Below are 27,591 nucleotides of genomic sequence, written 5' to 3'. Positions count from 1 at the left end.
AATTCGATATAGTGAAGACCATAATCTCCTTATAGGATGTTAACCTAATAGGATTATCAATTGTCCCCTAATGACCAACAACCACATCTCCCCCATTTAAGTCAATATCAATAGTTTAACGGACAAACTTAATTTGATCATATAAAATAAAATCACTAATGATTATAATTATCTTAAAATATTAGCCTACATTAATTATTTAAACACAATATTCTAACAATCTCCCATTTGAAGTGCATTTTGTAACAATTATATGCAAAAATCAGGACTTAAAACAGCAAGGAAAATCAGCCTATTAATTAATTTATACCTTAAAACAAACTCTGACTAGAAAAAGGGCTTAAGTTCATGCTTTATATTACAATTGAGTTGTTGCTTTCTGCACTGTCTAAGTTGCTTCCTGCATTTTTTTAATATAATTTTAAGGTATAAATTAATTAATAGGCGGATTTGCAGTTAAAAAAAGATTACATTTTAAAATATAATTTTATATTTTGGATTAACTATTCTAGAAGACAAAAAGAAAGTGCCGGAAGCAATAGGAACATTTTGCAGTGTCGGCTCATTTGCAGTGTCTTGATAACAATCAGAACAGGAACATTATCAAATGGCAGATGCGTATAGGCTATTTCTGTGTAAATATCCATCCCCATGCATATTGATAATATCAAGCATACATAGATATTCCCTGAAGGTGTCCCTTTATAAGTGATATTAGATACCCATTACGCCACTAGACATCTTAATTGTTACAGGCACTGTCTGTTAATTTAAGATATGAAGACACCACAACGTGACTAGATAGTAGATACTAGAGAATATATTGTCATATTGATATAACTAAGAATAGTATTTTTAGAAACAAAAGCTAACTCTTGTTATTGTGCGAATCGTTATAAACTTTCCTCATAGTTTTTCACCGCAGAAGAACGGTATTAAAATTAAGAATGAATTGGGCCTAACTAATAACTTAAAGCAATGTCTGGTCTCACTTTTTTTTAGAATTAAAAAGTTACTTTCAATATTAGATTGAAGAAAAAAACTTTAAATTTCAATTTAAATTATTTGACAACAATAATTTAAATTGAAATTTAAAGTTAAAAAAAGTTAGTTTTAGACCAACACAAAACATAATGTTTTTTTTAGACAAAATTACTTAGTGAATTTTTAAATTTTGAGATTTGAAATAAAGAAAAAAATAGAAGTCAAAAGTTATTAAACTAAATTTTCAAAATTTCTTTTAATTTTTCATGAAAATAAGTTGTCTTTTTAAAAGTTTGTTTTTGACATTTTTTCTTAAATTCTGTTTGGGCCAACTACACAAAAGTCCAACCACTAGCTCAATTCCGATATGGCATTCAAGGGCTTGTTCTTCTTGCACCTCCCTTTGCTTTCTGCACCTATTCCAGAATCTAAAATTACATTTTGGAAAGGTGTTTTCGGAATGTAAATTTTTATATTCCAAAGAGTCCTTTCTAGAATGTAATTTTATATTCTAAATTAGGTGTTCCAGAAGCTTAAAACAGGTGCAGGAAGCAACTGCCCAATTCAAGATCGAAAGGGTTACCCAATTCATTATACAAGGCAGCAACATATCTTAACAACTGGGAGTACATTAAATAGTTTATGTAGACATTCTTGGAGAATCCACCATCAATCAGCCATGGCGCCAAGCTATATTTGGAGAAGTGGAGCTTATGGGTTATGAACTTATGATCACGCAATGAATGAATTGAAAGGAAGAAATATGTTTTAATGTTCATTTCAATCAACAAAAACATTCACCCGTGTCAATTATTTTTTTATCTGCAAAAATTAAAAACATATACTAAAAAATTTATAATAACTCATACTCACCCTGTTAAGCCAACTAAGTTAATTAAACTATGTAGATTTACCAGCTAGTTTAACATATAGCTTATATGGATTTTCCACGGGATCCAAGGTATAGACGGCTTATATTTATATAACAACTTATTGAGTCATTCATCAAGCATAATGAAATTACTATATGAAATAAACTTTTTCATAAACAATCGTGTATTCATATAGGTAAAACAAGAGCTTATGATACCTAAATATACTTAAATCTAACACGGGTTTTCATCCACTAATTGTCTAGCAGTGACTAGGCTTCCATCTTTAAGCTATTTTCAAAAGGTTTTCTGGCTATTATTTAAAGAGATCTAGATTGGCCTCCAAGTAACTTTGGATAATAAAACAAAAGAGTTCCCTTCTTCTAGACTAGTATCACCTGTTGTATATCTTCCTTTCCAGAAAAATAATAACAACTTAATACACTAGCAATAAATCCTAAAAAATGAAATGAGCATGCCTATGCATTTTTGTAATCCTGGAAAATTTATATTAGCATCAGAAAATTTTACCTATATACAACTCATAACCCTAAGAAAGGTAACAACCTTGATCCTTCATGACCAAGATTAGTTCCTCTCATGCTTTCATTAAACATGCCACTTATATACACGCGCGCATACACACACAAAGTTTGGAAAACAAGACTACTCAAATTTCATAATCTATATCTGTGACATTCTGTGAAGCAGCATGCTTAACAAGCTGTCCTTGCTCATTGTACCGATCAAAGCTGTCACAGGGAGAAGGAAATATGGTCCCTATTGCCTGACCTTGGACAAAGGCACACTGGAAGATATGTTTCTTCTTGTAGGTTATGCCAACTTTCATATCCTGGAAAGTCACATTTCTAACTGGAATCTGTTCACTGCCTTGAATTCGAACCGGCACGCGAACACCCTGGCCGCGGATATTCATGAAGCTTATGTCTCTGAGTATTGGAAGTGCTCTAGGATCATATCCAGCACCAGGGTGTTCATTGTAATCTGTCTTGATCACAATTCCAACGCGCACATTTTTTAACATTAGATTTTTGTATGTTATTTGCCGCACATATCCGCCTCTTCCTGGAGCAGTCTTGATTCTCATGGCACGCCTTGATTCCCATACAAGAATGTTCTCCACCAGGACATTGGATACCCCACCAGACATCTCACTGCCTATTGAGATGCCAGCACTGTTGCATCTCATACAAACAAAAGTCCCAAGTTAAATTATTACAATGTGAAGACTTTAGCACATGGGAAGACACTAATGAATATCAAGTTGTTAACTAGGATTGATTTTTCCAAACAACAGTTGATTAGGAATAGTATATCAAAATTATATGAGAAGAGAATAAATTGGTAAATGAATTAAACTTCCCATAAATTGAAATTAACGCATGTACTTTAAATTTTTGGAGAAGTTAGCTGAGAGAGTTTCCATAAAAATTAAAGTGTATAAGTTAACTTACCAAAAAAATTTAATTCATTTTATCTTCTTATCTTCTCCTAAAAAATAAACAGAACCTTAAGCCTATGGAAACAATTCAAATCAACACTACACACCAAAATCGTTTCCATGCCAGTGAATTTGTTTGGTATTGTAGAATAGACTCGAAGCTTATGGTCATCTATGATATGGAATATATGGATGTGCTGGTAAATAGAAAGTTGTAGATTAGAGAATTTATGGTAAAGGACAAAACAGTGCTTGTGAAACAGCAATATATGGCTGCAGCCTGTGAGCAAGCATGATAAACAAGATGCTGAAAGGCATGCAATAAGTACAAGTGGCTTGAGTTAGGAATTCCCTTCACCTGACGTTAGAGCGAACAACAAGGTTTCGAATTACTATATTCTTGGAAGGCCTTCCATAAGTAATTCCGTATTGATCCCAGCCACTTTTTATTGCAATTGCATCATCCCCCACACTTATGTAACAGTCCTCTATCAACATATCCTCACAAGAATCTGTTCATATCATAGAAATTGAGACTTGTAAAAATTCCTGATACAAACAAACAAACAAACGGAACAACAATAACAACAAAAGTCTTATCCCATTAGGTGAATTCAGCAATAAAAATTAAAAAGTAATCACAAAAGGATTCTCTCTGATTTCATCCAGAGAGCATTACAGATAACATTTGACACATAAGGTATTAACAGAAGAACAGATAGTGAGTCAGATCATGTAATGTAACCTCTTCTAAGTTTATTTATTTGGAAGCCATCAAGATGATAGATTCTTTCATCAATTACCTTAGTAACTTAATGCAGGGGATAGAAATAATCAGGACATCATATATTAAGATATGAAAAATATAGCATTTTGTAGAAGATACTTGCCAGGATCTATGCCATCAGTATTTGGAGCATGAGAAACAGGAGCCAATATAGTAACCTTTTTTACTGTAACATTTTTGCAGTCATATGGATGAAGTGTCCAAAAGGGAGAGTCACGCAGAGTAATATTTGAAATCACAATGTTACTAGACCACAATATCTGAACAAGTGGCCCCCTTGTGTGGTTCAGAAGCTTCTGGCGATACTTTGTCCACCATGTTTGTCCCTGTCCATTTATGGTACCATTGTGGCCTGTAAACAAGAGAAACATAGAGAGAAAGTATAACACAAAGAAATGTATGAAGCACGGACTCTAAAACAACACGGAAACGGACACTTAAACTAATGTCTAAAATACAAGATATGGGGACACTGCATACACACAAAAACAGAAAGATTCTAATCAAATGAAATGAGTAACATATAATAAAATATCTAAATTAATGGTACATTCATCTTTTTAAACCAACTTTCTATGATTTTTTAAGTGTGTTAACCGTGTAAAAGTGACGACTTAAATGTTTAAGCCAATAAAGAATAATTTTTGAATCAGAAATCTAATAAGAAGTGTCAGATAAATATCAAACAAGTGTCTAAGTGTGTCGGTATTGAAAACGTGTCCGACATGATAACATTTCGAACAAGAGAGGTGTTTGTGGTTTGTAGAACAGTACTGTGGCATGTTTGTTCCTAATTAGTTCACCCTGCTTATAATTTCTCTGTACTACTACTTCATGTAGTTCATCTAATGTGAAACAAGTAAACTTCAAACTAAACTATTATACGGCATTTGGAATGATTGATTAAACAATCAGTTTTAGATTCATGATGATTGATGATATTAAAGAGAGATTTATGTTAGCTTAGGCCTTTCCCTTTTATGGGGTGTAGGTTGTTGAATGGTGGCACGGGCCAGTTTATTCAACTGAAAATAATAGGAAGGGGTTAATTAAAAACACCAAATAAACTGGTTTCTCATCTGATATCAAAACAATATTGGTTCATATTAATACACAAACTTGAAAATTTAACCTAGCAAATAAATTTAAACAAGACAAGCCGCCCTAGGAGGTTCCACATGTTTTGCATTGATGAACTACTGTCGAAATGCAAAAGTTATCAAATAGTAGTACTGTGTTGCATTGGCTAAAGTTGGACACTATTATTTTCTTTGAGACAGTTGATGTTCCTTCTTTTCTTCAAAATATAATAATTAGATTATATTTGGATGCTAAAATTTGTTTCTCCATAAACATTTATAAGAGAAGAAAATTAGAAGTGGTGAAATGAATTGAGTCTTCCTAATTTATACATCTTAGCTAGAGTTAGATGAAATAGCTTCTATAAAAGTTAAATGGATAGATTTTAACTTTATAGGAAAAACTCAATATTTCTTCTCTTATAATTAAATTCTTAAAAGAAAAAATTATCTAAATCCTGAAGTAAAAACAGTTGTCCTCGAGAGAGGATAATGACTTTTTTTATCCTTACCTGTTATGACAACATCTACAAGATTTTGACCATGAATTAAACTACTATATCGAGGACCGGGATGCTCCCTTCCATACCCATATGAAGGCAATGCAGGCATCAGTGGCCAATACTTTTCATCCTGTTAATCATCACACAGGATAACAAATATATAGTAAGTAAAATGTTTTAATCAAGAGATGTGGAAAGAGACATTAGGTTAGATGTAAAGCAAAAAATATAGAATTAGAGTGGAATAGTGGGACCGACATTTGGTTATTATTATCAAACTGCCTGATTAAGGAAATAAAAATAAAAAGTAATTATAAAATAATTTTGTTAAATTAAAATAGCCTCACAATGTAAAAGTGTAAGATTTAAAGTTTGAGTAAACAATATATTGACGGTATAAAGGATTTTTATAAAGTTATTTATTTACAAATTATTTTATATGATAAGTTCTAAACTTTAAATTTCTTATATTATCATCCAACAAAGGTTTTTGATTGGTTGATGAGGTAAAAATTTATTTCCAACGATCATCAACCATGCATAACTTTTAAACTTTAAATTTCTTATCATCCAAGATTAATGTAAGGTAAGATTAGATTTAAAAAGTTTTATATTATCATCTCAATATAGATTGTAATATAAGAAAAACTTATTGTTTTTTTATGTCAATTATTTTAAAAGTCACGCGCATAATAATTTTTAATTGATTAATAATATAAAAATTAAATTCATTATAATATATAAAAATTAAATTCATTGTAAGAAAACTTATTAACAAACACACTGGTCAGTAAATTGATTAATATTTTTTTTATTAAATATTATAGTATTATTAAAAATATAATATTGTATTTTCTATAAAAATTGACTTTAATTCCCTAATTAACACCTAGTTATCATTCCCATAAAAAATTAAAATATTTATGATAATAAAGTCCATTTCTATTCAAACTAACATTTTTTTTAGTGTTTAACTATAATATTTTTGGCGTGTGTGCAGAAAGGGAACTAAAGCCCCCAACAAACCATATTTCGCAAGCTCATCAGTCACTTAACTAGCTTCACGATCACCGTAAACATGACTCTAAGGAAGAGACCACCGCTAACAATATACTTGACATTAATTATTGGGATAAATTTAATTTAAATTAAAAATAATACCAACATACAAATCTAATTGAATTTTGACAATTTTTTTCATTTTAAATCACATAGAAAATGAACATTCGAATATATTTTTTGTTTTTATTTTCACGGAGGATATTCCTCAATTAATAATGTGTTTGAATTTGCTTCAAAGATATACATTTACCCATGGTAAAAGCTACAGTATGCAGGTTGAGTTGGACGTGCCTATTTGGCTCACAGACACACCTCCATAATGGATAAGTAAATTTTATTGTTTTTAATAAAAAATTTTAACACACATGATTAGGATCCAGGAATCGAATATCTGACAACATTTAAAAAATTTATCTACTAGTTAAGACAACATGTTTAAGAAAACTATCTGATGCACATGAAATCACACAAGATATATATAAGAAAAAAATAAAATTGATGCGTTGTTTTTTCGAACAATCACAATCTGTAACTTTCTCTTCCAAAACATGCAATATTTTTTTTGTACAATCTTCAACTAGTACAAGTCACTTTTAGTGTTGTTATCATTAACATTACTATTGAATTCAGATTTGAAAGAAAGAAAACCCACCTGAACTGCAAGTATGACAGCATCTCTCGCAAGAAAGAGAGTCATGTGACTGGTGAGATTAAACGGAGCAGTGAGCCACCGCCCAGGTGGCACATTCAGTTGTCCACCACCCTTATCCCCCAACTTGGAAATGGCACCAACGCCTCTCTCAAACGCCTCCGTGTTGAGAGTAACGCCGTCGCCAACACCGCCGAACTCCGTTAAACAGAACACCACCGGCCTTAGCTTCGGCGGCGTCCTCACGGGGACGCCGCCGAGCACAAGAAACCCGCTGATGGTGGTCCTCTGCCACACCAACACCGAGGCCAGCGTGGCCACCCACAGGAACACAAAGAGCGTCTTGTGAGACGCGAACGGCGCCGTTTTGGGGTGGAACAACTGGAACCATATGCCTCCTCCTTGTCCTGTGTTTTCCACCATCCTTCGTGCCTCGAACTGGTAATTACTTTACGTGGGTTGCTTCGAAAACGGTCGTCCTATGATGAATGAGAACGTGACGAGGTTGTTTTTATTTATTTATTTATTTGTTTACGTGGCTTGGTTTTGGAGGGAATGGTGAGAGAAGTGATAGTAGTAGTAGTCAGAAATCAGAATTGGGTGATGATTGATGGAGTGTATTCAAAGGCAAGCACTGCACGGTGTGTGAGGTTGAAAGGGAACGAGAACTGAAAGTTGCATGTTTCTAGGAAAATGATGGAACGATTGCAATTTGCAACCACGATTCAGAATGGTGGTTGAGAATTTGGAATTAATTCGACAATATGGTATGGCACATCATCAATACTTATATTAACAACATATTTGTATAATTGTATTGTTGGGTTCGTTTATGTAATCTAATCTAATATGATACATATGCATATATAAGTACGTAGAAAGTTTGAGTTAATCATTGTTGAATTTTAAAGCTCTTGAGATATAATTATTGCGTTTTTTTTTTCATTTTTCATATTGGTTTTAGAGACTACGTCTAGCCTGAGTTTTTTTTTTTTTTGAATATTTATTATAACTTGTACTTAGTTAAAACTTGAATTTGAAAATATAGTTAAACGTAAATGACTTTATGTTAGTTGATATGCCCATTTATCATTCCTTAAAATGAATTATTCATTTTCTGTAAAAAAAAATGAATTATTCATTTCCTTGTAAAAAATATTTATGTTGAGTTTTAGTATTTTCTTTTTAACAGATTTGGTTTCTTCAAAATAATTTTTTTATTTAATTAAGAAATTAAGGAAACATATCACTTATTTATAATTTCATTTTCCTAATTATTATTAACTTTCATACCCAAAAATAATTATTATTAACTTTGCAATATTTTATATGATGATTGGCAAAATTTATGAAGTGTGAAGTAACTGCTTGGAATTTTATTCATAAAAAGTTATATACATTAAATATATGATAAAATAAAAAATAAATTAGACCCTTAAATGATGATTGGAAGACCATGCAGATGTAAGAAATCATAATGAAAATTTATCTAGCCATAAGGATGTAGGTATTTTATTCAAAAGATTAAGTTATTTGTTTATAAATTAAAGAAAAACAAATTAAATTATTCTTTTTATTTTTAAACACTTATCTTCTCCACTTTCTAGGCGGAGGATATTGGAGAAGTTCATCCAAACACATTACTATCCTGGACGTTAGCTAACCAAATTCATGAATGTCTTGGTTCATAAGAAATATCATTTATTTTGAAAGTCAATGCGAGTTTTAGGTGATGTAATCGTTGGAACCACTACTTAATATAAATGTGTTGATACGATGAATATAAAAATCTCAAATAAAGAGATCTCTGGCAACTTGTTTTATATAGAAGACACTTAACAATATATATATTGTTGGTGCCTTTGGTGGAAATTATTTTGATAATTTATGTAAATATCAATTAGTTCCATATATATATATATATATATATATATATATATTCACTAAAAAAAATTAACTTTAACCACGAACCAATTTAAATATAAATTTTAAAAATGACATTAAAATTTTAGCGACGCTTATATCAGTAACAAATATTATATATTTGTCATTAAATTTAGTGACTAATAAATTATTATTTTCTTCTTGTAAAATTCGATGCTATACCGTGACTGTCTACGGCATTTCTAACGTATTGAAATAATAATGGTGAAAGTGACAAAGTAACATGATTTTCTTAGAGAGCAATTTATTTGCGTCACGTGATGGAGACCAATCAACATTCGATACACTATATTCTTTTTTACAAGTTACACATTTTTTAAGATTTGATTCTTTTATGGAGGTTGTAAAAAAAAAATATCTTTTAAGGAGAATATAACTTATAACAAAATATATTTATAATCATAAATTAAAAATTAATAAATGATACTATGATAAAATATATAAATAATAGATTCTAAATTTATTATATATTAACTATTATTAATTTAGTTAGTAATTTTAATTGCACTTTATGATTTAAGATTGATGCAGTCGTGACTTTGCCCACGAGTAAAAGAGGGTAGTTACACATTTTAAGTTCAATTATTATTTTCACAAACTCTAATTTTTCTATGGATTTTTGTATATACAGAATAAGATTAATACTTGGGTCAAACCATTTATTCTATTAATTAAATATTGTCTGAATTTGATTTCCTTGGAGGGTATGTAGTCATTATATATTTATATATTTATAAAGTTAGGTAAAAAAATATTTTGTTAAAAAATGAATTTTTATAAAATAAAAAATAATTTTAAAATATTTAGATTCATTTGATTTAATTCAACTCAATATGTTTATGATCGGGTTGGTTGGATTAGGATTTGTCAATAAAATTGTACAAATTCAACTTAATTTAATTCGAAAAATTCTGATTAGATTGAAAATAGTTTTAACTAAGAAACTCAATTCGTATATATATATATATATATATATATATATATATATATATATATATATATATATATATATAAACCAACGCATTTACATCCTCTAAAAAAAGCAACATCAATATTTTTTAGCATACAATTCTTAAAACAATTTCAGTATGTTTGATTACATGCAACTATTGAATTCGTTTATGAAAAGAATGGTTTGGATAAACTTTTCCAAAATTATTTCAAGGAGAAGACAATAAAAAAAAAGTTTCTTCCAGAGTTAAATTATAAAAGATCTCTCATGAATTTTTAAAAAGATGGTTTTTAATTTATGTATAATTTAATTTTAATTTATAAAAATGTTCATATTATTTTTTTCTCTTTGATTTTTTTTAAAGGATAGAACTTATCCTCGAGTAATCATAGAGAATTTTATAGTTTCACTTCCAGATTTGGCTTTTCAAGGAGGTATTGACTTCAGAACAAGTATTTTAAGAAGAAAAAAAAAAGAAGACAATTACAATTTTTACTCCCCATTCGAACTAATACACTTTCTTTCTCATTTTTTACGTCAAGATTATCCCACTAAACACACTATATATCGTTATCTCTTTCTTCCTCTCATGTAATTCTCTTTTGAGAAAAAAGAAAAAAGATCATTCCCTTCTCATTTTTTTTTTTCTTTTTGAAACTCCCCTTTTCTCATCCTCCCCCAATTTAATTCTTGGTAGTAAAGATATGAAACCGAGGCAGAGGGAAGAGACCTAGGTGGAGCCAAATTTCCCTAGCATGAGGGCAGTCACGAAGACAGTGAAGAGGGGACTCATAACCGTGAGAGCAATGAGGGCAAGCAGCAGCGGGAGACATATGTCTCGAACCGGACCAGGTTAACTGGCAAGGAGTTCTGGAGAATTAACGAGAACATTAATCTGAGTTTCTCAGGAAGCTTGAGTTTCCAAAGCCATTTAAAGTGAGAATACTCTAAAGAGAAGGAACATTGGTCTCAGCTTGCCACTTATTGGCCGAGGATGTTGAAAATAAATGTATTGGTTCAAGATTCAATTTAATTATCATGTATTTCATTATAGTTAAAATAATAAAGTATTATTTTATTTTTTTATACACTGTTTTGATAAAATAATTTATTTGATAAAGATTTTTGATTAAAATTAAAGAGTTGTTATGATAATAGATATTATAAAAATAAGAAATATGTTTCTTATAATTTAATTTAAATTATTCTTGATCATAAAATTATTATAAATAAAATATATATTAATAATCTGGATATGTTAATATATATATATATACACACACACGATAATATTTATCAGATGGATATTAATAAATCTTATTTATTATTTTACATATATAGATGATGCACATACGAATATGTGATTGCACAGACTTAAATTGAGATTTTCTATTGGTTAATATTACCTTGTATTGTCAATAAGAAATTCTTAGGAGGAAATATAAAATTTTCTTTGACATGAAATTATCATAGTAATTAACAAGTTATTTGTTATATTTTAATTTCATACACATAATACTTTAGAGTACAAGTTGAATGTATAGTGAATATAACTAAATACTTGTAGGATTAATGATTATTCAAGAAGAGATTCATCAACTCTAGGTGATGGGTTTGAACTCTATAATAAAATTAAAACCTTGGCTAAAGAATTTGAATGAAGGAAGAAATAAATTTTCTTAAGTTATTCATGATAAGTTAACTTATTAAAGTTTGACAATTATACCACAGAGTTAAGAGAGCGGCAAGGATGGAAGAAAATATTATATTATTTTTCTAATGGTTCTTGAAAGTAATACACACACATATATATTACTTCATGTTATCCGAACGTTGATGAATGTTGTCAGATGCCTATCTTGATTAATATATTATCGACTTAGTATTGAACCTACGGAGTCACACACGTACAAATGAGTGTTTTAATCTTTGTTAAAAAAATTAATTTTAATATTTTGATTATTTAATATGATCTTAGAATCACCACAACATGCATAAAAAATATTCAAATCAAAATTCAGTAGGTTGTTTGGACAATAAAATCTGAGGTATGAATGTACAGTTTTACCTTGGAATGCTATTTAAAAGCCTACAAGTAAACCTTGTTTTATGTAGAAGTCATTATCCAGTAATGCAATCACACAAAAAAACTTGGACTGAAACAAAATCTAGTCACAAAATAAGTTCAACTTCCAAAATAGTACCAAATTTTTTAATTGCCTTTGCTTTAACACATGAATGCCTTCACATCTTTCCTGCAGAAGAAAACAAGTTACCTGACGTAACTCAAAATTTTCCTTTTTAGTTCAACATTAAAAATAAAAAAAAATAAAGAAAGACATTATACAACATCAATATACTTGTCATGATATCAAATGTACCTCTAATTTTGCATCAAGGCATAAAAGACGAGATGCAATCCTCCTTCTCATCTAATGGAAAAGTTTTTATAATCGCAAAATTAATGAGATTTTTTGTCAACTAATTGATAAGTGCCAAATTTTAGTTATTTTTGGGATTAAATTGTTAGCACTTATCCTTTAATCGTAATGGTTTTCTTATAAACTACCCTTAAAAATATTTGTAACTATATATTGTACATTTACTAATATTGCTATTTAAATATGAAAGATTTATCAATGATTTTATAGGTTTTGATGGTTGTTTGTTAGATCCAGAAATAAAGCTAAAAGGAAGGGTAAAATGATTTTTTCATGAAGATTTCTGACCCTAAATACGCCTAGGCTAGCATCTAGCTTGCCTGGGCTAAGAGAAAACTTCAGCCCTAAGCAAGCCACTCGCCTAGGTGAGTTCCAGCTCGCTCGCCTGGGCGAGTTGATACCTTTAGCCCTAAGCAAGCAACTCGCTTGGGCAAGTTTCCCTACACTTAATGGATTTCTCTATAAATAGCCATGCAGGGGAAGAATAAAAGAGATCTAGCAGCCTGAAACCAGAGAGAAAAACGCATAAGAAGAAGGAGAAGAGGAAAAGTGGAGCTGAGGCATTGCAAAGTTGTGACCGTGGATCACTTCCTTCGTCATTTTTCTTGTTAGTCTTGTGCTCTGCACAATGATCGGTTAATTTTTCTTAAAGATTGGATGCAATCTTTGTACCCTTATGTATCCCTTTTTGATATCATATATATATTAATCTTTTCTACTCATTATTGGAAATTTCATTCTACTCATAATGTTTGATTCTATTTGATCACTAGTGTCATGAAATTGGATTCTAAGTGAGACTGAAAAGTAATCTTAGAATTTGAACTGAATGATTTTACTCTTTAAGTTACGTTGCTAGGAATAAAGCATAACGTTTTGATTGCAAAAAACATGAGAATATAATTGTATTGTTGGAATATTTATTGCATATGTGAGGGATCCATATTTAGTAAATATTCTTAGGTTTCAAGTGCGAGGAATCGACTAGGGATAACTATGTGTGCATCAGTAATGTTAGAAAATGAGTTATACATATTAATCTTTTTAGGATACTAAGGGTATGCACGATGAAATCCAAGTCTATGTTTTCTTGAATTAATTTAAAGTCGTTATTATTATTTCTGTAATTTACGTATTTTTTGATGCACTAAATTCCGTTATTTCCGTATTTTCCATATTTATGTAAATCCGTTATTTTTACTTTTCTTTTACTTTAAGTTATCTTTAGTTAATTAAATCAAAACCAATGACATTCGATTAAATTTGTACATAATTATTAAACTGATTACCTTTATCCGAATGAATTAAGTAAACTCAAGTTCCTGTGAAGACGAACTCTTTTATAAATGTCAAACCTACAACAACAATTGGTACGCTTGCCAAAAATCCTAACACAAATTGTTTTGTTTAAAGAGTAAAGTGAGGACTTATTAATTGAAAAATTAACATTTAATATTCAAACAATGCATATGCATGTATTTAACCACAAAATCAACCATTCATTTTTTTAATCAATGACTATAACTCCTCTGACTCCCAAAATCTTGCCAATCAGTCCTACATCTGACATATTGCCTCAATGGGAATAATTGCGTACAATAGCCTAAGTTAGCTATATTACCCTTAAGGGACATAGAAACTGAACCATATTGAAGGGAATCTTCTAAGAACCCATAATTTGAATCATGGAATGATGATGACTCTTTGTCATAACATAGTATTGGAGTTTCTTCTACCAAGTGGTCAAAAGCTTGGTTATGTGTTTTTGTTTGGGCCAACTAAAGGCAAATCTAGGTAGAGCAAGTCAATGTGACTAAGGGAGGACCAATAGTGGCTACACCTATTGCCACAGGTAAGCTGAAGAGCAGGGTGTGGATGTTACATAAGACAAATAAGGTGTATAAGTTTAACATCTCAAGTAATTGCCAATATAATCATATTGAACGAGATGTAAATACAAAATTAGATGATAAATATATAAACTTTACATTGACAATTAATAGTATTGTAGGAATTGAATGCGTGATCATGTAAATCAATGTTGCCTAACCTGACAATGCTTAACATATTTCAAGATAAATTTTTATTGGTCATTGCAATATAAAGGATTTCAATCTAAAGTTCTTGCGAAGAAATATAGGGGTTATTTCCCAAGAATCATCACTCTTTGCAGGAACCATCACTCTTTGCAGGCACCATCAAGGATAACTTGTCAACATTATCTTCCTTAACAATAGTTTCAAACGAAAGAAGTAAAATAATTTTTCTCTTCCTCTTTCATGCATATTCACAAACACATGGTTGTTAGTCGTCATTTACGACTAACTTTTGTATAGAAAAGTTTTATAAAATGTTTATCTTTTCCCCAATTTATGGTTCTTTTTGTAGGTTTGTACATATTTTTAGGTTTAATTTAATTTTGTTCAGTAGAAATGCCCAATAATGTGAATTTAATGTGTTTCAACTTCATTTTCAGGTAAAAAGGATGAAGATTGTGAAGGCTTGCAGTTGGTGTCTCGCTAAGCGAGGCTTGTGCGCTTAGCGAGAATCATGCGCTAAGCGAGGCACTTAACCCGCTTAGCGAGTTGGGAGAATCTGGAGGAGAATCTGAGAAGCGTTTGCGTGCTCAGCGCGTCATCAGCTCGCTCAGCGAGGCGTTTGTCTCTTCCCGCGCTAAGCGCGCACAGCTCGCTTAGTAGATATTCACTAACTAGCGCTAAGCGCGAAAATGGCACTAAGCGAGCCTTCGAGGACAGAAAGCCCTTTTTAAGGCTGAAGTTGGAAAAATCAAGCATTAATTCGGATAAAATTAGGCTAAGAGAGCACAACAGAGGCGCAAAACAGAGCAAGAAAGCCAAAAACCTCATCTTTCAAGAGGATCTTAGGTTTAGGAGTAATTTCTAGGTTCCTTGAGGTGGAGGAGACATCCCCACCACTGTGTAATCTGTTATTTTCTTCTTGAACCCTCATCTTGTAGCTGAAAAAGTGCTGCCTTACGATGGAAGGCTAAGTATCTCTGTTGGGAAATTCTGCTAAAACTTTATGTAAATTCTTAACTATCTATTTAAAGTTGTTTTATGTGTTCATTGCTTCTATCTGCACTTAATTATTGCATGCTTTTGGTTTGATCACCCATTGGTGTGTAAAGTTAGGATTTTTAGCATTGGAAAATGTATTAATCCTTAGAACTGGATAGAGTAGGGCTAGACAACTGCATTGCTAGACATAGAGTGCAGGGTTTTAGTTTTTGATATGCTATGATTGTAATGTTGTTCGGTTAGGCTAAGTTCGACGAGACATCCGAGAATGAGGTTTAATTAGAATTAGTCCATTCACGCGAGGAATAGATGATTGGTATTTTAGTCCTCAGCATAGAACACAGAAATAACATTAAATAGAGAAAAATATTTTAATTACATCAAACATTCAGTAGAAGGACCCGACACTTTAAATAACACGACAATGAGAACAAAGCACAAATAGCAAATTAATGAAATAAAAAAGAAACCCTAGATAATGGAGATGAGAAACCAACCTTGTATGAAGAGAGTGTGCGATTTGAATCAAGAGAGAACGGAGGTCGTAGCCACCGTGAGAGTGTGCGATCTGAACGAAGGTTATCGTGACTGTGAGAGAGTGAGAATGAGGGTCTCAAAGTCACAAGAGAGAGTGTGTGGGTGGAGAGGAATGAGCAAGAACGACTGAGGTGTAGGTCGAGAGTGAAGAGCAAGACCGAGTGTAGAGAGGAGAGAGGGAGGATCAAGTTACATAAATTGAGGATGTGAAGTGCAATGGAAACACAAGCAAAAGCAGGAAACAAGCCTCACATTTTAGAGAGATTTTGTGAGAGCAAAATAGAGAGAGTTTCTAAGGAAAAAAAATAGTGTACCAATTTGTGAGAGTTGTTTTCACAAATTGAAGATACATTACTATTGTATTTTGTATTCCCATTATTATTATAATGGAGATTTAAGAGGTTTGAGTTCGGTGGTTTTTTTTTTCTTAGTTACACTAAGAAGGTTTTTCTCGCTAAAAATTTAAGATGTTATTATTTTTAAGCTTTTGCATTGGTGCCTATTTTGTGTTCACATAAGAGGGAAATTGTGATCGCATTTCCCAACAATGTATATGGAATTTTGACACCTCCACAAGTGAAAGTGTTTAAAGTTATAAGCTAGAAATTTTTGTTTTTCTTCGTGTACTATATTGACTTGAGGAAGACTGAACATGATCCGTGACCAAAATGCTCTCATCCATGAAAAATAAACAGGTCCAAGAATTAACCAAGAAAGAATAGTTAATACTTAAATATCATTCATATTATTAATTAAAGAGATTGAGAGGATAGTTAATAATATCATTCCTATTTGTAAAATGTGTTGTTATATTTGGACTTGGAGTGTCGCGGAGGGGAGTGTTTTTTTTTTTTTCGGACAAAAGAGATGATGATAGTGTGTATTTAGTGGGATAGTACATTAGTATAAAAGGGGAGTGAAAATAACAACTTTTTTAAAAAAATTGTTCTGAATCTGAAATCAACACCTCCTCAAAAAGCCCAAATCTATATTAGTTCTGAGGGTTTTTCTTTATTTTTTATGCAATCTCTACCGAGTTCTAAGCAAAATAAAAGTCAGTTTTATTTTTTCATAATATTACTTTTTTTTATTAAATTTTATTTTTAACATATGTATATTTTTAATTTAATTTTTCCAGTTGCACGGGTAATAATACAACTATTATCTGATTATCCATATTAGTTCTGAGCCTCTGAAGCTCCCATATCCAGGCCACGTGTGGATTTGATATTCCATTGGCTCTCATTTCATATTTTCGTTCCAAGCAGAACATCACACCTTATCCATCATCTGGATATAGCAGCAGATAAAGCGTCAGAATTAAAACACAAACGAGGTTTTTATATTGTTCCATTCCACCTAATTCATTCTGCCACGCCTTCTTTAATTTCTCTGATTTGATTCATGGCTTTAGCACTTTCCTCCACTGCATTGTCAAGCCTTCCAAACAGGTCTTTCCCTTTGGGCTCAATCACTAGCATTATTTTGTACCTTTTTTTTTATTTTTATTCTGCAATATTTTGTACATTCTGTGTTGCTTCTTAAACTCTCTGAGTATGTCTACTTTATTTATTTATTTTTATGCAGAGAAATTCGTCAAAAGGGTTTCCCAGACAGAACACCCACATGCTTGAGTTTGACCAGAAGAACAGTTGCATATGCTACAAAAGGGGTCTCAGCTGTCTGTGAGCCACTTCCTCCAGATAGGCCATTGTGGTTCCCTGGTAGCTCACCTCCTGAGTGGCTTGATGGAAGGTATCCTTCCCATAAATTCAATTAGTCACAAAAATTCTTCAACTTTCAATCAATTTTCTGTTAATTTCGTTACACAAATTATACTTTTATTCTATATATCTAAGGTTTGAATTCAATTAGAATACACTGAATGGGAGAGCTCAACTGTCTATAGTGGTTTATACCAAAAAAATATACAAAATGTAAATGTTTATTAATGATGTAATTATAAATTTTCATATAATTAAAATTTATTAACTTTATGAATAGAAAATGACTAGAAAAGACTAGAATGATTTCTAATTCACACAAGTTCTTAAGTCCAAACCTTGTTATTGTCATTATACCTTAAATTAAGAAAAGAGTAATTGCTTGTTAATTAATAGTGTAACTGCACTCTCACATGTACAAAATTAAACTTTATGAATAGAAAATGGTTTAAGAAAACAAAAGAATATAGCATAGGAATATGTGCTTAATTGTTAGGTCCAAGTAGCAAGCCCTATTATCAAACACTTCGGCTTACTTATTTCAATTTTCTGCCCATTTCAGTCTTCCTGGTGATTTCGGTTTTGACCCTCTTGGATTAGGTATACAAGTCTTGCTTTTACTATGTACTTCAAAATGGTTTAGTGTCCATAGTCATGGGACTGTTGCTTCCTGCACCTCCATAAATTACTTCCTGCGCTCCATTACATTCGTCCAATTCAAAATGTAAAATTATATTCTGCATTGGACTTTCCGAAATATAACGAGATGCTGGTAGCAATTTACGAAAATGCAGGAAGTTTTTAACCTAGTTGTGGTTCACTAACAACCCATGTGGTTGTTTTGTTTTGTTTCAATCAGGGTCTGATCCAGAGTTGCTAAAGTGGTTTGCTCAAGCAGAACTAATGCATGCAAGATGGGCAATGCTCGCGGTGTTCGGAATTCTCGTACCCGAATTGCTCGAAAAAATCGGTTACATCGAAAACTTCTCTTGGTACGATGCTGGTGCGCGAGAGTATTTCGTGGACCCAACAACATTGTTCGTTGTGCAAATGGGCCTGATGGGCTGGGTGGAAGGCCGAAGATGGGCCGACATGGTCAATCCGGGGAGCGTTGACATTGAGCCCAAAGTGCCACACATTACGAACCCGAAGCCCGATGTTGGGTACCCAGGTGGGCTTTGGTTTGACCCAATGATGTGGGGGAGAGGGTCACCGGAGCCAGTGATGGTTTTGAGGACCAAGGAGATCAAGAATGGAAGACTTGCAATGTTGGCCTTTGTTGGGTTCTGGTTCCAAGCTATTTACACTGGGGAAGGACCCATTGAAAATTTGATGGCACACCTTGCTGATCCTGGTCACTGCAACATTTTCTCGGTAATGTTTTGTTGCTTCATTTATTCTACTCTCACCTTTATTAATTTGATTACAAAGTTTAAATGCAGTTACTTTTTACTTTGAATTGAATTTTTATTTCAGTAAACGCAAATTTCTTCGTAGATACTTGTCTTTTAACAGAAGAAAATAAGAATGAAAAATAAAATAAACTTTTGAATAAGCTAAATGAGAAAACTTTTATATATATATATATATATATATATATATATATATATATATATATATATATATATATATATATATATATATATTAATTTATGTATAAACTAATTTTAGTTTATGAAAATATTTTTTTTTCTTTGTTTATAAATTCTTGCATTAAAGATTGCCAGATTATTACAGAACACTGCAAAAAAAAAAAATTGTATTTAAATTTCTTCCTTATTTAAATTTACTCTTCCACTATTCTTATAGATTTTTAAACAATTCTCAAGGATATATGTGTTATGAGCTAGGGTGGTAGTTAAAAATTGTGAAAAATTGCTTCCCTTGAAAATGCAGGCTTTCACGCGTTAGTGCAATGTATAGTTTGAAGAAAAGAAGACGGAAGACGTGCGTCCGGAATGAACATAGCTTTATGCTGCACCAGCAATATCCGTTATTTACTTTATACATGTACTTTGCTTCCTAATCCAAGTTTTACAATTGACACAAGGGTTTGATTTTTTTAAACAAATTCGAATTACTATTGTTTTTTTTTCATCTTTTAAATTAAAAGGGCAATTTCGTGGATGGTACGGAACATTTTCTCTCAATCAGTCAAACCTCAAAGTAATGAAGTTAAAGGCTGCATTAACAGATTACAAAAGCTATATGCTAAGGATAAATTTGGTTGTGAAAGAGAAAAAAATATTTAAATTAAAATAGAGAAAAAATAATATGACATTCATACTGTATTTTACAATTTTGTCCTTAAATAGTAACTTCTCCCCTATAATCAAACTATCCCCAAGTGATAATTTGGTGTTACGTTTTTTTAAGGCTTTTGTTGAATAATTATATGAAAGATATGTAATGTTCTGATTGGTTCTTTGCTCATATCTATGACTTTGAACAATCACTTTATCAATAATATTCTTTTTTGCTGTGAAAAAAGTGTAAACTGATACGAAATGAAAAGTTAGATATCTGACTTCAACTATAATCAATTGAAAAACTTAATTTAAGATAAAATACTAGTTATTTTGTTATTAAAAAATGTAAAATAAAAATTGAAGTTAAAACAACTATGCTTTGTTTATTAACTTTTGGATAATAAATACGTTTCCTAACAAAGTGTTCAAACCCATGGGGAGATACAGGTAGAAAAACGAGAGAGAAAAAAAAGGTTAAATGTGTTCGATTTTTATAAAATATTTTGTTCATTTATTTTCCTTCTACTTTGGGAAGGATTAAAAATAAAAAATAAAAACAAGAAACTGAAAATGAAAAAATATAAATATAAAATAAACCAGAAATTTAAGATTTAATAAGACAAACATATTTTTACCAAAAAAAATACCATGAGTATTGGAATGATGAATTTCTTAAATGGATCTGAGTGTATCTCAGGAAATTGATCTTTGGCTTTAGATGGAAGGATACCTCGTTCAAAAAAAAAAAAAAAATAGTCATTCGCTGAGGGATATCCTAATTTAGAAAAAAAAAAAAGAATAATGATAGACGAACCATTCTTCATTTTACACAATCCACCAACACCTCACATTTTTCTCTATATCTCTCATTCTATCATATTATAAATCCTATTATACCTATATTTTTCTTTCTATATCTAGGTGTAAAATATCATAGAGTAATGATACATGAACCATATTTTATTTTAAACGCCTAGTCAATAGTTACATTTTTTATCTATTTCTCTTCCTATCACATCATAAATCGTATCATATCTATATTTTTTGATTTAAATATCTTTTTTGTTCATGCAATTTAGCATTTTTTTTTCAATTTCATCCTTGCAAATTACTTTTTTTCATTTTAGTTACATACGGCAAAATGTATTTGTTCTATTTTTCATTCTTAAAACATTTTTTGATTTTAGTTACGTATGAAGGGGGTTGGTTACTATTTAAGGGTAGTTGCAATAGCATGTGATAGAGTATATTCCTCCCTCCACATCTGAGCACTAGAACCCTAAACCCTTCTTAAAGAATAAGGATCTCTATGATTACTCATTGTCACCTCATTGGAATATGAGATTTTTGTTTCGGTCATTATTGAGATCGAGTTAGGAAGTGGCCTCATCAATTTGGTAATTAACTTCACTAGGGGGTGTTTGGGTGATCTATTCGGATAACTTGGATTATTTATGATACTTTAAAATAATGCTCTTTGTTCTTAAATTTTGCAGGACATGTACCACAGTTTCGTAGACTTTTTGGGTTTATTATGAGAAGCATTAACAAGGTCTATATTAGTCTTCAACGCTTTGACATCTTTTTTTAAAAAAATATTTGACAAATATGCATGCTCAATATTATTGTAAAACATACAAATAGAGTTTTTTGGTTTGGACACAAAAATTCAATGTTGATTTAGATGATGCGCATTTGAGTTTATAAGGTAAGGTGTAGTCCTTGTGCTACCGAATGTAAGGGTGCTAATTACACCAAATGTAGGACTACATGTAATAGCAAACATAGAGGTTCTATGCAGGCTAGTTGTAGCACCATCTCTCTTGTCATGTATTATATAACATGCTTCCTTAAGTGAGGATAATGTTCTCACTTACATTGTGCTGATATACAACTTATATTTACAACAATGTAGGCAATAAAGATTGAATTCTTGGCCAAGCCTATTATGTATACCCAACTCTAATCTTGTACTTCATGAAAATCCATAGTATATTGGCATTTACTTGCCACTTTTTATTCAATAAGATTCAAAAAGGTTTTATATAAGAATAAAATACATGCAAACATTAGGACTATGTACTAGCATCTTTACCAAGGTCCTGAAAAGCAATTAGCAAATATGCATAATTCATGTGTACGTTGTAGCTTTCCTAGGCTTACAAAACATCAACAAATCTATTTTAATATCCTTATGATTTAACCCATATATATATATATATATATTAATGTGTTGATGTTAAAAGGGCAATTTGGTTGTGTTGCTTTTGCTTTGTGAGATAATAATACTAAATTATATTACATCAAACATGGACAAAAGATGGCATTTGTTCATAAGTAAAATTCAATCAAATTTCATGACTTTGCAAGCCTTTTGTTCATTGGATTGTGTTTCATGCATATTCCAAATGATTTGATGTCACTAAGAATTCTTCTTTTTAAAATTTGTATTAGGTGACTTTTTATTTTTGCACTTTGGACAAAATGATTTGTTTCAACAAATTTATTTTGTCTTTTGGTAGTCATAGATTTGACAAATAATAGGAGGGGAACACCAAATGGATTTTTTCTTTGGTTAGTAATTGACTATGGCATGAATAAGTTCTTGTGTTCCATGTTTGTATTGAAGGCTTGTTAATTTTCCCTTCATCTAAACTATTGGCTAAATTTGTATTGCTTCTTTTTAACTTGTGTACATTTAAGGCCAAATATTTCTAGGCTTTATTTAAGCATTATTTATTTAGAGTTTAATCCACAATGCTTAAAAGCTGAAACAAAACTAAAATAACTAGCATATGCTTCCTCATTCAATTTTTAGGCATTGTGACAATTATTTTTTATTTTGAATTGAAGTAGAAATGATGTTACCTAATTTGTCATTATCAAAAACATAAAGTTTATCTATTTTGTTTTGATTTTTTTTTGTATCTATGTCTTATGTCAAATAACTTTCTATTATTAAGACCAAATGGTCAGCTTTGGTGGTAGAGATGCAATTCAAGTTTTGATGGTCAAGAGTGACAAATAATCACAAGTTGTTATCCTAAGAACACACACAATATCAAATTTGATGGTTCTCATGTTTGATAAAAAAAACAATATAAATTTCAAATGAAATTCATTTACAGAAATAGTGTTGCAAATTACTATAACATTTAAAATTTAGAATAAGAAATAGGATAGGAAACCAAAAGTAACAATAGCCAAGGAGTTTTACACTACAACCCATAAGCTTGAGAACTTAATTAATGCTTTTATAAATTTGATTGAGTTGTGAGATGAAGTAGAATTGGTATGGTTTATTATGAATTTGATGTCAAAGACTTGTGTAAGATTGGAAGAAATATGAGATGATCTATACACGGTTGATTTTCTTTTTTTGCCTCAAAGGCCAAGATTCATTAATTTCATACTCATTGTTGGTTGAGTATAGTGTGTTTGGATTTTATATTCTAATGTACTTTTGCTCTTTCATTATAGATGAATTGTGCTCATTTAGAAAATTATTTGCATGAGAAAAAAGAGGAAGCTCAGACACAAAAGTTTTGTTGACAAGAAGGTCTTGGAGTAACATTTACTACGTGCATTTGTTATTAAAATGTGCAACTTTTTTGAAAGACTCATGACCTTTGTTTATTCTCCTAGTGGTGTGGTTGGTTTTGCATATTCCTCGTGTAATTTGGCATAATCTTTGGCCAAGTAATTTACTTACATTAATTACTTATACCATGAGATGCAAAAGTCACTTGTATGCCTCATAGTAAGAAAGAATCACTTGATATATAGAGATGCAAAAGTCAATTTAAGGCAATTGTAGTTAGCTATTAATCATATGAATCACATATAGGCTAACAACATTGGCTAAAAAAAAATGCATCACATTATATTGTTAGATTTTAAACACTTAAATAATCATTTGAGTTAAATGCATAATTTAAGAAGTAATTTTTTTTAAAAAAAATAGTCAATAGTAAAAATCAATTTTAGACCTCATTGGTTAATTGTTTATATTAAAATGATTAGCGTCGCATAAAAATTGGTTAACCTCATAATCTAAAGAAAAAATATGCTTATGAAGAATTGGCCAAGTTAATGGTGAACAATATAGCATGTGAACAACTTAAGGCTACCTAATATTTCACTCACAAAAATGATTAATTGAATCTAAATATGTGGCTAACCTCGTGTATCGTGTGATTAATTAATCTAAATATTGTCACTATGTTGTTCTTAACTCTAATGTGGATTAATGTTTGCTCCATCAGTTCAAATGAAGGCTTGGCCTGTTGCCACATTTGTATTGCTCTTAGCTTAGGAATAGGTGTCTCTAGATCATGTAGAGCTCTTTGAAGATCAATTGACTCTTGAAAAGGAATTTGTCATTCCTTTTCAATTGCTTTCTTTGTTGTCAACCTATTTCATTGGTTCTCATAGAATCAATCCAAATCCTATAGTAGATACTGATATTCAAACATTGAGAAATGAATGTTTGTGAATGGACATGTATTATATTTATTTGAATAACGTTTTCATATTGTTAAGTTTGACAATAATACATGTGTTGAATTTATTTATGTGTTGCATTTGACAATAAGGTTCTCATGTTTGAAAGACTAAACTTGTATGAGAAAAGTTTGTTTCATGCCATTTGAGGAAATCACAAATGATTTTATTATAAATAAATTCTACCTGTACCAAAGGAATTACAAACTATATTAATTGGTTAGTTGTGCGCAAAGTTAAGGTTACTTTAGTAACTTAAGTAGTTACATTGAATTGAATTTCATTTTACATCTAAACTTTCATTAGAAATTACAAAAAAAGATGATGCTAAATGATTTGATAAGTGTCTAATGCACATGTTAATACTCACTATTGTTTTAAATTTAGGCACTATATGATAAAAATTTGTATTTATGCTATAAATGAGGTGGTTAAATCTATAATAAACAAATGTTATCTTCTAATATTTATTACTCTAAAGTCACTTGTGAACATGAATTTATTTTTTTTATGCATCAAGGACCGAACTTATATGAGGAAAACATGTGTCATGTCATCAGAGAATAATTCAACCTTTATCATATGGGGATCAGACAAACAATAATTTTTGGCTTGTTATGAATAAAATTAAGGTTACTTTAATAATTTAAGAGGTTATATTTGATTCAATTTCGTTTTACACCCAAACTTTCATTGGTTAGCTCTAATGAAAATTAAAGTTACTTTAATAACTTAAGTGGTTACATTCGATTGGATTTTGTTTTACATCTAAACTTTTACTCGTTGGTTAGACCAAAAGTTAAGGTTACTTTAGTAACTTAAGTGGTTATATTTGATTGGATTTTGTTTCACATCCAAATTTTCATTGGTTAGTTATGCCTAATGTAACACCCCATTTTTCGTAAAGTAAATTAAAAAGGAATTTTATTTAAAGATAAATAGAGTTTTAGAAAAATGATGAGGTTTTTATAATTAAATAAACAAGTAGAAATAAATTTATTAATTAAAATAATGGTTTAAAGGAAAATAAAAATGATATTTTATTTATTCATTTGATAGGAAATAAAATATAGTTCTTGTTTATAAAATAATAAAAATAAAGAAAAATAGAGTAAATAATAGGCTGAGAGTATCCTAGCTATAAATAGAGACATATTAAGTCAGTTTTTAGACTCACAATACGTCTCTACGCTTTCTTTTCCTCTCAAATTCATGTTTCCTTCTTCCCCTTCCAAGAACCCTCTCTTTTTCTTGCATACACTCAAACCTGTCTCAGTAAAACGACGATCCCAGACTCATTAACAATTGGATTGTCATCAAATTTGAACACGAGGTTCATAACATATTTCCCTATATACTCACTGTTGGGATTTTCAAGATAATGTCTATGGTGAAAGAAATTTCCCTCACACTGAACTTTTTTTTTCCCACAAACACCCAAACCTATCCAGTAAAACTACGATCTCAAAATCCTTAACCGTTGGATCGTCGTGAAATTTGGACATAACCTTTGGAACCCATTTTTGCACAGTCTCACTGTTGGGATTTGCAAAGTAATGTTTTTGAAGAGAAAAATTAGTCTTGCACGTTGACAGTGAAATGGAGGCTATAATCTCTTCTACTTCTATGTGAAGCTTCGAAATCCTAGCAAAACAACCAAAGGAAAAACTTGAGGTAAGGGATGAGTTTATCACAATTAGGGTTTGAATGAACATGTGTAGGGATCCTTAGATGATTAAATTGGGGTTTATTTGAGATGTTTATTGAATTATAATTTTCCTTTACGATTATAAATATGATATTGTTGTGTTTGACAGACCAATGAATGTCCTGATGCAAATAGGTTGATAAAATTGAGTGCTCTTAGTATTTTCATGTTTTTGACCTATGATTTTGATATGATTGTGTGAAATTGTTTGAGGGATTTTACTCCACATGTTGTGAGAAATATTTTTGTATAAATTTTTTGTACTTTGGGAAAGATTTGCTAGATTGGCATGGTAAATTGTTATATTGAGATTATGAAATGGTGATTCAAATTGTGAGTAAGTGACAAATTGAACCTGTGATGAATGGTGAGATACATGTGTATTGAGATGTTGTATGTATTGAGAAGTGAGCTATGAACTGTGCAATCACACTTGTAAGATCCTTTAAGGGTGAAGAATTTTTGTGCGACGAGTATTGTGATGGGATCCACTGTGGGAACTTGATGAGTTGAATCACTTTGATGCGCAATGAGTTAAAATGATTTTGAAAACAATTGAGTAGTGTGTGTATTGCATAGTTCATATGTAAAGTGTATATGATTCATGAGGTGTGATAACATGTTACTTTAGGATTGTACTATTGTGATTGAGACCGAATGTATGTGATAAATTGAGTATGTATTAACTTGTAATACATATGTACATTGAAATGTTGTGTGCATTGAGTTGTGAGCTATGAATCGTACAATCACATGACTATAAGGCCATTTAAGGGGTGACGAATTAATGCGCGACAAGTATTGTGATGAGAACTACTATGGGACCCAACGAGTTTAATCACAAGCGTGACAAGATAAAATTATTTTAAGAACAATTGAGGAGTCATGTGCTTTTTAGAATTCATAGATAGAGTATGTGTGCTAAAATATTTTCTGGGTTGAACCTGACAGACTCTTCGAAGTCTAGGCCTTGGGGGTAAATACATCTGGTTTGAGTGCTCCTTTAAGCCTGTGTCGATCGCACATGGTTGGAGCATTCTCGTAAAATAGTGTGACTATGACTGGTCTCCCTATGATTTTACCTAGTGAGAGTGACC

The 27,591-nt window shown here is 31.0% G+C and overlaps 2 protein-coding genes across 3 annotated transcripts; one reads left to right on the top strand and one right to left on the bottom strand.

The window, feature by feature from the left end:
• Nucleotides 1-2,338: 2,338 nt before the first annotated feature.
• On the bottom strand, nt 2,339-8,169 carry LOC100791187 (probable polygalacturonase). Its single transcript, XM_003547462.5, has 5 exons — nt 7,402-8,169; nt 5,697-5,817; nt 4,209-4,457; nt 3,677-3,830; nt 2,339-3,052 (listed from the first exon to the last, which is right to left on the bottom strand). The coding sequence occupies exons 1-5, from the start codon at nt 7,819-7,821 to the stop codon at nt 2,527-2,529; spliced, it is 1,470 nt and encodes a 489-aa protein (XP_003547510.1). The 5' UTR covers nt 7,822-8,169; the 3' UTR covers nt 2,339-2,526.
• A 9,057-nt stretch (nt 8,170-17,226) lies between these two features.
• Nucleotides 17,227-20,161, top strand: LOC100812066 (photosystem I chlorophyll a/b-binding protein 6, chloroplastic). Of its 2 annotated transcripts, XM_003546465.4 has the most exons (5): nt 17,227-17,761; nt 17,898-18,065; nt 18,597-18,634; nt 18,894-19,408; nt 19,931-20,161. In XM_003546465.4, exons 1-5 carry the CDS (start codon nt 17,715-17,717, stop codon nt 19,943-19,945), a joined length of 783 nt encoding a protein of 260 aa, XP_003546513.1. In that variant the 5' UTR covers nt 17,227-17,714; the 3' UTR covers nt 19,946-20,161. The 2 variants fall into 2 exon arrangements, with proteins under 2 accessions (XP_003546513.1, XP_040866071.1); XM_041010137.1 differs by lacking the exons at nt 17,227-17,761; nt 18,597-18,634.
• Nucleotides 20,162-27,591: the final 7,430 nt, after the last annotated feature.

This window comes from Glycine max, chromosome 15, assembly GCF_000004515.6.
Source record: "Glycine max cultivar Williams 82 chromosome 15, Glycine_max_v4.0, whole genome shotgun sequence".
Classification (NCBI taxonomy): Eukaryota; Viridiplantae; Streptophyta; class Magnoliopsida; order Fabales; family Fabaceae; genus Glycine; species Glycine max.
The sequence above is the reverse complement of the archived record's forward strand: the minus strand, read 5'-3'. Positions and strand labels throughout refer to the sequence as shown.